This window comes from Maylandia zebra, linkage group LG18, assembly GCF_041146795.1.
Source record: "Maylandia zebra isolate NMK-2024a linkage group LG18, Mzebra_GT3a, whole genome shotgun sequence".
Lineage (NCBI taxonomy): Eukaryota > Metazoa > Chordata > Actinopteri > Cichliformes > Cichlidae > Maylandia > Maylandia zebra.
In genome coordinates this window covers 10611560-10623984 of record NC_135184.1, presented here as the reverse complement: position 1 = coordinate 10623984, position 12425 = coordinate 10611560, and the positions used below count along the sequence as shown (strand labels likewise).

General features: G+C 41.7%; 1 protein-coding gene across 5 annotated transcripts in view; it reads right to left on the bottom strand.

Annotated features, from left to right (window-relative positions):
• The window catches only part of mtcl1 (microtubule crosslinking factor 1), an 86447-nt gene that overhangs the window by 33190 nt on the left and 40832 nt on the right, over nt 1–12425 (bottom strand). For 3 of the 5 annotated variants that reach the window (XM_004555261.4, XM_004555262.4, XM_004555259.4), the window contains exons 5-8: nt 10981–12369; nt 5179–5319; nt 2516–2617; nt 1337–1561 (exon numbers count right to left, since the gene is read on the bottom strand). In XM_004555261.4, the coding sequence (XP_004555318.3) occupies nt 1337–1561; nt 2516–2617; nt 5179–5319; nt 10981–12369 (1857 nt within the window). The remainder of the gene's footprint in view (nt 1–1336; nt 1562–2515; nt 2618–5178; nt 5320–10980; nt 12370–12425) is intronic. The other 2 variants (XM_014413468.4, XM_004555260.4) reach the window with 2 other exon arrangements.

Here is a 12425-nt window from a genome sequence, read left to right as displayed (position 1 = left end):
GAGTTTTCCTCTCTGATCATGTTTAGCGTCAATAAACTGAAGTTATTCTAACAACAAAGCCAGCGCAATCTCAAACACATGGTCTCAGCAGCCTTGAGCCTTTGCAGACTAAACACCAAAATAAGTTCAGCAGCTCTTTCTTTTTTCAACCTTTTTTTGTTTTTTAAAGGTGAGAAGCATCAATTTGCTTTACGGTTTCTGAATCTAAGGACTGTAAAGCTCTTTGAGGGTATTATGATGATTAAAGGATATAAAAAAATCAAGTTTAATTAAGATTTAAGGTCAAGGTAAGATAAGGACGATGTAAACACACAGAAAGAAACCTGCTGGTAACTCGCTGCTCCACCATCTGTACACAAATTAGGCTTCGATGAATCAGGATAGAAAAAACGAGGGATTTAGAAACAGCAGCACAGAATTATGCAAAAACAGCTCATTCGAAGAAAGAAAATAAATTGTCCATCAGGAGAAAATTAAAGGAAAAGAAGTTATCGCTGCTGGCTGCGGTGCATAGAGTAATCCAGTGAGTGTATTCATCTAAGAAAAACAAAACTAAACACATGAATCTTATAAATTAGGAGTTTAATCAACCAGGGGCAGGAGAAGATAACAAGGAAAACATCGACTGCTGAATCAACAAGGTGAGCAACTAATGGAGTCGCTCAATCAGCCGGCCAACCAATTAACCATCGCAGGTGGGACGTACACACCAGTAAGAGGCACGGGGCTGGAAGTGAATCAGGATGAGTCACTTGTTTGTTGTCGTTTTCCTCGTGTTGTTCCTAATGATTGACTTAAACCACAACCCACCTTATCTGCAGCATTTTTAAGAGATTTGGGTTACTCCGACAGCATATCTGCACTGAACTACAGCTTCCTGGAACTTTATTTATTATTCAGTATATCCACGGTTACCTTTAATTCTCACTGGATGATGAGAGTAATGGAATGAATCCAAAATGCTGACTTCTGTGCACCAGATCATCTTCATGGATGATGCAAAAGGTAAAACCAACAACTGTTTCTGGATTCTGTGCAAAGTCCCCCACAAGAGAGTGAAGCGAAAAATACTGAAAAATTCATCAGACTCAGCTGGCTGCGGGGCAAAAGATAAAAAAAAAGAAGAAAAACTTTTTTTCCCTGCTTTAACTCTTTGATCCTTTCCCTTTCATTCCCTAATTATTTTTTTTTTTAACAATTATTTCTTTGCTTCATCATCACTTGTGTCTGGTTTCTGGTGCAATGAAGAGTCAAAGCGCTCAAAAAATGAAGAGAATCATTTCATCGATAAAAGCTTAAGTAAAAAGTAAGTCCACAAAACCCCTGTCGGACTCACCTCTGGGTGCACCGCGTCGTCTCCAGAGTCTTCCTTGCGTCCGAGCCTCCAGTGCATAAGGATCCACCTGAGCTTCATGTAGATGATGATGATGTTGCGTCTATAGAGGCGGACCTCTTGTTGCAGCATGGCTCTCTCCTGAGCCCAGGGCACCTCGTGAGTCTGAAGGCCCTGCAGCTCCAGACCCTCACGCTGGGCCTCCAGACGTAAACGCTCATCATCCTGCTGCAAAAAAACCTCCATTCATATAGTGAAATAAACAAAACAGATCAAATACATACATACATATAAAATCTTTGTTTATTTGGATTCGACCTTCCACTAATATCTTTGTTTTTGTACTCCAGCATGCTAAAACGTATGTTTTATTTTATGGTATTGTAAAATACACCTGAGAAACTGTCACTAGTCGTCTTTTCCAGTGTGAAGTTTTTCATTAGTGTGTCGTCAAATATGAGGCTTTGCAAGAATGCTTTACAGCACTGAAAAATCGGAATAATTTTTCACATTTTAACCAGCCAATCCACAAACTTGTTTTTAAAAGAAAATGTATTATGTGCCAGATTATGGATCCTGATTCATTTTGATGGTAATAAAGAGGCCAGTGAAAACTTCAAGTTTTTATGTTCAATAGTTTTTGAGATCTGTGTGTGTGTGTGTTGGAAATTTTTCAAAAACTATATCTTAAAAAGTATCTGATATATAAAGCCAAAATTTCACACCAATCAGTACATATCATCAAACTCTGGACCATGAAGTTTATATGTAAATTGGTGACAGTTGAGCAGAAAATGGTCAGAAATTTGATGATTTGGAATCAAATTACCCAAGAGACAGTTGGGGATGAATCATAAAGTACCAAGAATACAAAACATAAGGGAAAAAAAGACAAAGTTATGAACAAAAACAAATTTTGTTGCAAAGCTAAGTAGAATTAAACTCAAACTTGAATCAAATGAAGAGCAGTTTCATTGATAACGCATACTGAAGACTGTATCACATCAGTGTTGGTCTAAAACTATTCAATCAATCAATAAAAATACTGAAACTTTCTTTCCCATCAGATGGTGTCGTGCACTTAAAATTCTGCTCAGCCAGCAAAGATAGAAAACCCAGCAAAGAGTGATGCCGCTGCTCCTGCGCTCATTCTCTGAAGGCGTTCAGACTGAATAACCGTACCTGAGGCAGAGAAGCGACGGCCTCCCGTTCCTCCGTTGTCGCCCTCATCCTTCGCTCGTGATCCAGACGAAACTGGATGTCAGAAGCAGGCGTGTCCCGGAGCTGAACCCACAACAGCACAGCAAACAATTATTTAACCATATCCCTGGATAAATTTACACACATACCGATGTCTCACGATCGGTCTTGAAGCTATAATTGAAAGTCAAACAGGGATTTGTGGGCGAGATTATTCTACTTGATCATATTTATAATTTTCAATCCACTGCAAAATAAAAACTCGCCAAGGAAGATGAGGGGGAAAAAAAACCCCTCAAATGAGATCCGAGTTTTGTGCAAGCAAAAACCCCATTAAAGCTTCTTCAGCAGCATCTCGAGAAATGATTAGGATTTAATGCTGCTCATTTCAGGCTGGACTGTTTCTTTATTTAGCAGCATCAAAGCTTTATGATCAAATTTCAAGCACTGGACTTTTTCATTTTTTTGTGAATTACCAAAGAGTTGCTTCACGTCTAATCGGGCAGGTGTAGAATGATTTCTATCTCCAAAATAAATCTTTCTAAACATGCGAAAATTGTTAATGCACTAATAAATGGAGAATTTGCAGTTGAACTGATTCTTTTGTGTAAAAGTTTTCTGAAAGCGCATCTTTAAATATGAAAATGAGTTAATATCCAATTAAATATTAACTAACTTGCAAAAATTACCAAGTGATAAAGTGCATTAAAATAATTAAAATGCTGGAAAAAAAATGTGGTGCTAAAAAAATTAAAGCTAAAATATTACATGCCAACTGCAAAAGGAATTGGCAAAATTTGTTTAACTACAAGTGAGATAAAAATGCTCTTAGGGAAATGATATGTCCATGTTTATGGTTTTGAATGTGATGATTTGTCTTCGGTCTTCAGCTCTTTCATAAGACATCCGCATCTTTCCCTCTAAAAATACCCCAAACTGCAGACTGACAATTTGGAAATTCCAGCAATTTATAATGCGATTTCTATTCTCTATCCTTTGCTGGGACTATACTGTACCCTCCAACAGCGAGTTGAGCTGTTCAGCGTGTACTGACCCTGGATCGCCTCCCTGTCAGCCCAATGTCAAATGCAAATCACACAGGCCAACAGTGCACTGCTAATCCTGCCATATCCAAGCTGCTTTCCCCATTCATTCACTGCACCTCGCAGATTATACTGCAGCAGAGAGCGCGGGGATAAAAAGAAATCCACACGAATGTGCTATAACTGTAACTGTAATAGTTGTGTGTCACATCGCTGTCGCTGCTGCCAGTGCTCTGCATTACATAACAACCGGCAATTTCTCTATGAGCACAAACATGAGGCAGCGATTATGAATCACGGTGTCCTGCGATTACACAGCCAGTTTATTAATCAGCCGAGTCACCGAACGAGCTACCAGATCTGAGATGATGTGTGCTGGTAGCGCTCAGGTCTTTGATCTTCTGTGTGTGTGAGGGGAGGGGTGTGGGTATTGTGGTTCCCCTGTGTCAGCTGCACTTTTACATACATTAAATATGCTGAATCACGAAAGTAATACTGGTAGTGATGAACCAGAGCCAGAGGGCATCGTTGCAGAGTGCACTGCCTGCAGATTCAGCTATAATACACTAAATACACACACAGGCCTAACAAGTCATCCTAATGTACTGCAGTTGTACACGGCTGCTGTTTAAAAGAGCAACAAACTGCCCGCCCACCCGCAGATGCATACAGGATCAGCAAATCTGCTGCAATGAATGAGCAAAATGTTTTCAAGCTCCTTTGAACTTTTATCGGTAATCAAACCTACTTCCAGGGGTGATACAAATTTTCAAAGAAAGACGAAAATGTGAAACCAAAGGAGAAATAAAATAAATTGAACATCAGTAGCCGTGGGAGTGGATTTTAGTGTGGAAGTAGAGCGAGTGGATGAAGTGACATCGTGTTCATCAAGAAGTGACCGTGGCTGGAGTGTCACTAGACATGCTGGACTTAGAGGCCTTCTGGACAGTTCAAATTTAACCCACTGTCATTTACAATCAGCCAAATTTGGAGTGTATTTGGATGTAATGTAAGATGCCTTTGTTAGGGATCAACATAACTTATGCTTTTTTTCTTTAATTTATAAGTAATCTGTGAAATCGAACGTTACATTTGACCTGTACCTGTACCTAAGTGTTCAACTTGAGTCAACTCCAAAAATCAACTCCAAACTGTAAACCCCTGACTATCACCAAACAATGTCACAGGTGTAACAGAACAGATATCATCAGCTGGCATGCACAGATCACTTCCATTTCAAAGGTAAGCTCCGCACTCATTGTATCTTAAATACCTGTGTCAGGTTAGCGCTAGAAAAATCTGGAGATAGAGAGCTGCAACTCTCAGGAGAGGAAATAAAATATGTAAATAGGATGTCTCAAAGCTTTGCACATATCAATATGTTGAGATCTAAATGTTTGAGTTAGTTTTGGAGTTGCTGTTTGGAGTTTACATTCATCCTGCAGAGCTGCACTTGACAGTTATTCACCCTGCGGAGCATTTGAATCAGTTGGGAATGGAGTAATATAAAAACAGTGTTCAGGTCAAAAAAAAAAAGAAAAAGAAAAACTGTCCAGATTTATGGTTCAGACTTAGCAGAAGGGAGATGGAGGAGGCACTGACCTCTACTTTTAAAGCCAGGGGCCTGTGGTACCTAGTGAGTCCAGTGGCTCCCCTGCTCTGGGCCTGGCCCCCACCCTGGCTCTGGGGCTCCACGCCTCGCTCCTGTCCTAGACGCCACTCCAGCTCATCCCTCTGACCGGACTGTGAGTGTCGTGGGGTGGGGAGAGGGAAGGAGAGGGAAGGGAGGGGAAAGGGGGTGGGGGGTCGTGTGGATGGTGGGTGTAAGGGATTAGGGAGATGGGTGACAGGTGCGGGATACGGGGTGCAGGTGGTGGTGGTGATGGTGGTATTGGAGAGGGAAAGATGTGTGAGGTGGGTTGTGGACAACAAAGACAGAAGACACCAAACAGTGTGAGGGGGACGAGAAAGCGGGCAGAGAAAAACAAAAACAGAAAATGGGTAAAGAAGATAAGCCGGGGGGGGGGTAATAATCGACTAACAGACTACACAATGTGGAGAAGAACAAACGGACTACAGTACGAAGAAGAGCGCAAAGAGGAAGACCAACTTAAAGATGACGGCGTATGAGAGAGATGAGAAGAGAACGAGAATGAGGATGAACAAAATCATGGGCTGAAACATCTGGCGGGAACACAAAGAGGAACAAAGAGAGGGAATCGGGGAGGAAAAGAATGCAAAACACTTGTTATGAAGCGCATGCAATGAGGGATACATGAGTCCAAACCAACAGCTGAGAGATACCGCGCCAAACTGCAGAGCTAGCACGCTAAAGGTTTTCAACACATGCCCGTGCACAGCCGTGTGTGTCGTAGAAGCAGTAAACTAAAGGGAAGTTGCATCTTGAGCCTGTATGATGCACATTGTTTTCAGACAGTACAGCATTGAAAATACACTGAAGTCATTGGAGGCTTCGGTCAAGCTTTTGAAGCAACATGCTAGTTGCCTCCTTTGTAGCAGTGCTCACACATTTCTTTGAGTGTAATATTGCTACTAGCAAGCAGTTAAGTCATCATACCAAAGAGGTAAGGTATTTATCAAAGAAAAAAAAACAATGGTAAGTTTATATGCTACAACAGAGCGACTTTTATTGTTTCCACCTTGTGAGTCTGTGTCGTCTTTCGAAAATTTAGCGTTGCCAACGAAACTTTAGCAGGAAATCCCCCGAATGCAGCTTTGGGAATTTTGTCATGTGTGTTTGTCTGTTTGGGTTTTGTCAATGCAAAAATGCAGCAACATTGTAAATTGTTGTTCCCAAAAGTTTAATAAATAGGTAGCTGGGGTCAAAAGATAGATAGGATCCATCTTATGATTACTGAATAAGGGGCACCAGGGGGCCCATGGTCCTTTTCCCTCTTTACGCCTCTGTCACAGAGTCTCTCTCTTTTAATGCATTTTATTCTATATATCAAATAAGTTTAGAGAATATTTAACATTTAATATTTTAAATGGCTGCAGTGTGAGATATAATTGGTGTTACAGCTGTTGCGATCCTAATGCAGGATGTGCTCTAATTTCTTATAGTTTTTCTTTCTATATCTTGCAATGTTGACAATATTTTCCATGAGTGTTTGAGAATCATTCAGAAACTATCTTCTAAGTTAAGAACAACTTCTTCAGAACCTCATAAATAAGTATATGAGGTTTTTGTCATTATTACAAGAATATATTCAAACTAAGCTGTTGTTTTTATTATAACATTTTAATATCATAAAACTCCCATAATCACAAAACCTGCATTTTTCATTTTAAGTGTTTTGCTCTCAATATAATTGAGGTTTCATTATCACAATGTTATTACAAAATTTCAGTACTGCCGAGCCACTTTTGGAATTTGGAAATCACGTTGATAAAAATATTTTCAAATAGATAAATTGTCATAATTATAACTGAGAGAAATCTGAGAATGAGAAAATACCGAGATGGTTAGTTTAAATGTAGGAAAAAAAATCAGTGTTTTTAAGGGTGAATTTATACATATGAATGTTTTAATTGAGAACACGTCTTAAATTGTATAATTCATTAAATATGCTTCTTATTGACACAACATACTTAGTCATAAAGAGACGTTTTAATGATAATTTTCAGGTAGAATTACAAAAAAATTACAAAATAATTACATGAAAATGCCTATTTTTACTCCTTTCTGAATGCACTTTTATAAAGAGCTTCATATTTAAATTTATTACACACACATTAACTACATTAATTACATTCTCAAGCTTAATCCACCTTCAGCAGCTCTCAGTGCTTGAAGGCTTTTTTCTTTTCTTTTTTTGGAACAAGTCAAGGTTGTTAGTTCAGCGGTTAGCTTTAACTAACCCACCCAGCTTCACCCAGACTAACAAGTGAATCCTACAGGCAGAGGAGCAAAGCAGAAACAAGTCCTTGGACAGAATGAGTATGGAGGCAGCTTCACTCTATTATCTCTACAAAGCACACTGGGTTCTTCAAGGGAGAGATGTTTAAAGAGCTGATTGTTTTATTCCATACGACAGTCTGGCTAATTAGAAATGACATCCAAGATGTCGGCCTGATCATGCAGCACAGGAATAATGAACCTGCTTTGGTAGAGTACACTGTATGTTGACATGTTGATTTACACTATAAAACAAGGACGCGATAAAACAAGGACAGAAAGCAGGATGCCAGCCAGCGAGGTTCTTCCACAGGCAACTCACACTGCCATGCAACAACGTTTCAGACTCTTTTTTTGGTCTAGCACAGGTTATTTTAGTGAGTGCACACATTTTTATGGTTCGTCTCCTTGACAACACCATGGAGTATCCAATCCCACGTGTGTCTGTGTATGCGTGATGATATGTTGTGCAAACATAACAGCTACACCATTTTTGTGTCATAATGAGTCACAGTAATGATAGTATCGTGCAGCGGAGCTATAAAGAGAAAAATACCAACTGAACTTCATGCGGCAATTTGTAGTGTCAAGAAAGTCGGGCCAAGTGGAAGAAGCTGCTAAACTCCTTTAGTACTTACTCCATTCACACCAAGCACCCTTTCAAGCACCCTCTTAAGCCAGCCACTCTCCTTTGGCCTTGGCTGACTGAAAGCAGGGCAGCTGCAGACAGTGAGTGCATGGAGAGGGAGGCAGGCAGGCAGGCAGGGCTTCTGGCTATGAGGATGTGCATGAAGATGCAGATGTGAAAGCAGCAGCAGCAGGAAGCAATGGTGGTGGCAGTGGGTCTGGGGAGGGGTGGCGGTGGTGCCAGTGTGGTCGAGCTGGGGTGAGTGTGGGGCCTGACGCTGTGTGTTACTAAAGCCCTGGAGGTTTATTAAGGCCCTCAATCTCAATCTTCCTTTAAAGCTTACGGTTCGGATCTTTTCCAGTTTATCTAACCCTTAGCTCAGTTTCCTTGTTGCTGGTTGACCAGTTGAGATGCTTCAAAGCATTTAACTGCCAAACGTCTGTCTGCAACAAGCTCATTGTCTCTTAGGTAACTTTTGATATCTCGTGTTTAATCTAAAGAATCAGAGAGCCTGTTTACACTTTGTTTTAAAATCCATCTTGGGCATTTGTTTATCATGTGCCTCTCAGGTGTTTTATTACTGTCCAAGTCATAAACAGGTTGTCAAGGACGGAGGTCCAATTTAGGGAGCCAAGAGCTGCAGTGTAGTGGTTTACATATTTGCCTAACATTTGCGAAAACTCCCCTCACTCTACTTGTAACAAATCATTCCAGAGTGGTGGTTTATGGTTGTAATTACAATTCTTTTACAGTTTTATATTTTTTATTCATTACCTATGGCATTTATTTACATCAACTGTATTCAGGTACCAAGGATTAGAGTGCTATGACATATAAAACAGAACAGTTCAAATTCTCTTAATCTTGTTTTGAATTGGTGTAGTATGACACGAAGCTCATTATTTCCTATCTTGATGCACCAAGCAAAGGCTGTCATTGGCCTACACTTTGTGAATACTGGCACTAGAGGTTAAAGGTCCCTGTACACCAATCAGGTGCCCAATTTGTGTTGCAAGTCCTAGCATAGAAAATAAAATGCTAAACGAACTGTTCCAACTATTGAAATTAGCGGGGAACCTAATTTCTGCCTTGGAAAATGTTGAAGGACGCATTAGAATTAATACGCCAATAGATTTGTGGCCTAGCCAAAACACAAAAGCTATCATATCACAAAGCGTCTCATCTACATCTACACTGGTACTAACCACTGCCCACTTATGATCTGACCTTCCAAGACATATTTCAAAACTAAATGTAAACAGGCCGGAGGATTCAATGATACTGAAAATCAACAAGATAAATACCCAAAGATAGCAGATGAAGGCTTTTGCTTTCCCTACCTCCCGTTTACTACCATTTTAAACCTGCACTAACCCAAACCACACTACAAAAATATAACATCCATTACTCACTCTATGCAAAAAGCTTCAGGAATCAACGTTATCAAATTTAGTCTGTACTGGGTCTTCGTAAGACATTTTTTCAACCAGTTAAAAGTACTCAAATAGTACTTTAATGCAATTAGAGAGAGACACTGTTTCCCCAAATTGGACACTATAGTTCCCCTAGTTAGTATATAAACTATATATACACTGTGCATAGTTTACTAGGCAGACACGTGATGCACTGTATGAATGTTGACAGGGTTTAACAAAGTTCTGCACTTACTGGAAATGACAAGAGAGAACTCTGACCACAACTGTCGTCTAGCGTCATGTCTTGTGAATGTTTGCAACTTGTCGAGCTTCACATAAGAATTAATATTAAATTCTTCTATGGTGAAGGAAACAATTTGACACACAAATATTAAACAATGACTAGCTGGCACTGTCATCTCCTTTCTGAAACCCCACATGTCCTCGGTTTGTCTGATAAATATTTGAAGATTCTCTCTTTTTCCAAATATGCAACCGTGGCGACCAACACGAGAGTTCCACACAAAGCTTTATGCCGGTCATGAGTACTAGCCACGTACTTTTAGAGCACTTCATGCAGTCTCACTTGTCAGTATGAACATACTTATGCACCCAAGATAGTGAATGTAAAAGTGTCTTCTCTACGACCCATCCTGTGTGGTACGCTGGTGGCAGCTCATTTAGCCTTGAGCCGAGAATATGAAGCAGCCACAGCGGCAGCAGAACTCCCCAAAGTTTTCATGCGCAGTTTCATAAGCAGATTTTACACAGAACAGGAACTTTTCCTACATTTTACCCCTCATTTCTTATATTGGAGTTGAAAGATTATATTGGGCCTTCACTCTCATAACTCAACATACGAGCATTATATGAAGATAGACAATGAAAAAGTCCGAACCCATCCTTCACGCCGTTTTTCTTTAATGAGATTCCTTTTGACAGGCACGGCTGTGCAGTGTGTGTCCTGCTAAAGATGAGCCGCCAATTAGAGCTGCACCTTTAATTAGAGATGCTTTTTCTGCTGACTTGGACTCTCATTTAGTTTATTTTGGCCATAAATGTGTACTAATGAATGCACACTTAGGGACATTTAACTCAAACCTAAATGAATTCTCACATTTACAATATACCACTGGGTATACTCGTACCCATCTTAATTTTGCCTGCTAGTTAAAGTCATTTTTTGGACAATTTAATGTTTCCTACTGCTTTTCAAGTTAACGAAGCCTTGATATCTGCTTCTCATAAGCTTAAGATTGTCTGGAATAATCAGGAGATTTAATGCTAATTGATGTTCTTATTCACAATTTTTATAGAACACGAGACATTTTTCTTTTTGGACAAACAAAAGTGAAAAGAACATCTCTGTGTACCAAAACATGTCACCTTACAGTACAGAAAGGCATTGAAAAGGTCAGAAGAAGGCTATCCATTGAACTTACCTGGAAGTCGGTCACCAGGTCTCTGCCAAACGTGCCAATGGGAGAGTCACGAGACATGGAGGTGACGGTGGACAGGAAGCTGCTGGACTCTGTGAGGTTTGGCATGGGTGACAGATCATCTGTCCTTTCTCTCAGCCCCTCCCCTATGTGGTCCAGCTTCTCCATAAAGATGTGCAGCTCAGTGCGGAAAGCCTTCATGCGGGTGTTAATGGTGTCCAGGACTTGAGTGTCTGGTTTGGATCCAGAGGCTGCCCCGCCTTCGAGGCTCTCTCCTGTCGTCACCAGGAGCCTGCCCTCAAAGATCAGGCTGTCAGTGTCCGTGATCAAACGGTCCACTGTCTTCCCGAGCCTTTCTGCCTCTCGCTTCACATTAGCGAATGACTCCCGCTCTTCCCTTCTACGATTGGCCAGTTCAGTGGCACTGAGCTCGCTGCCATCTGATGGTTTGATGCTTCCAAACCCCGAGGTGGTCGCTGTTTTCTCAAACAGATCTTCAGAGTCACTCTCACCTCCAATAGGTCCTTCTCTCTTCGGTTGGAGGAGGAGAAGTCGCCCTGCTTCCTCATCCTCCGCAGCTTCTCGCCGGCCCGCATCACTCTCCGCATCGCTGTCTCGAGGGCTGCCGGTTCGCAGGCCCAAGTGTGCAGCCAGGTCACAGCGCTGGACATTAGACATGAGGACACGGTTCTCATATTGCAGCTTCATCACCTTTCCGCTCAGCTCGTTGATCTGCATCCTGGCTGATTTAAGCTCCTCCATCAACATCCCACTACTGGAGCCATTACCCGTGCCCCCGTTCCCGGGTTTAAACAGTACCCCCTCACTGCCTTCTTCACCAACGGCCCCAGAGGTGCTGCTTGGACCAAATTTGAAGCGATTGAGTTCAGACGTAAGCTGCCTATTGTGGTCCTCAATCTCTGAGATGGAGCGGCGCAACAGCTCAGCCTCCTCCTCGACAAACTGGAGATGGCGACGAAGCTCACTGGCCGACTCCAGCGCATCGCCGCCATATGGAGACGAGGGCATGCTGGAGAAAGGCTCGCGCCCAAAGCAGTCTCTTTCATACTGACAGCGAATGTCTTCATTCTCCGCTCTTAAGCTGCGGTTCTCCACCTCCAGCTCCACAATCTTTCTGCCCAGAATGTTAGCCTCCTCCTCCACCAGCTTGAGACGCAATCGTAGCTCGGCTTCTCGAGTGGTGTGAGGGCCGCCGCCAGAGCACTCCGCCAGGGGAAGGGGACTGTCCACGTCCCCGTAAACTGATTTGTACTTTTGCAGCTCCTGCTCAAGTTCATCCTTTTCACGGCCGAGCTTGGCCATCTTTTTCCTCATGAGGCCGGACTCCTCTTTGGCAAACTGCAGCTGGCACCTGAGGTCCGCACTGTCCTCCTAATGCAATAAAAATGACAGTAAAGCTGCTGTCGTCTCATACTTTTGTTATTGTC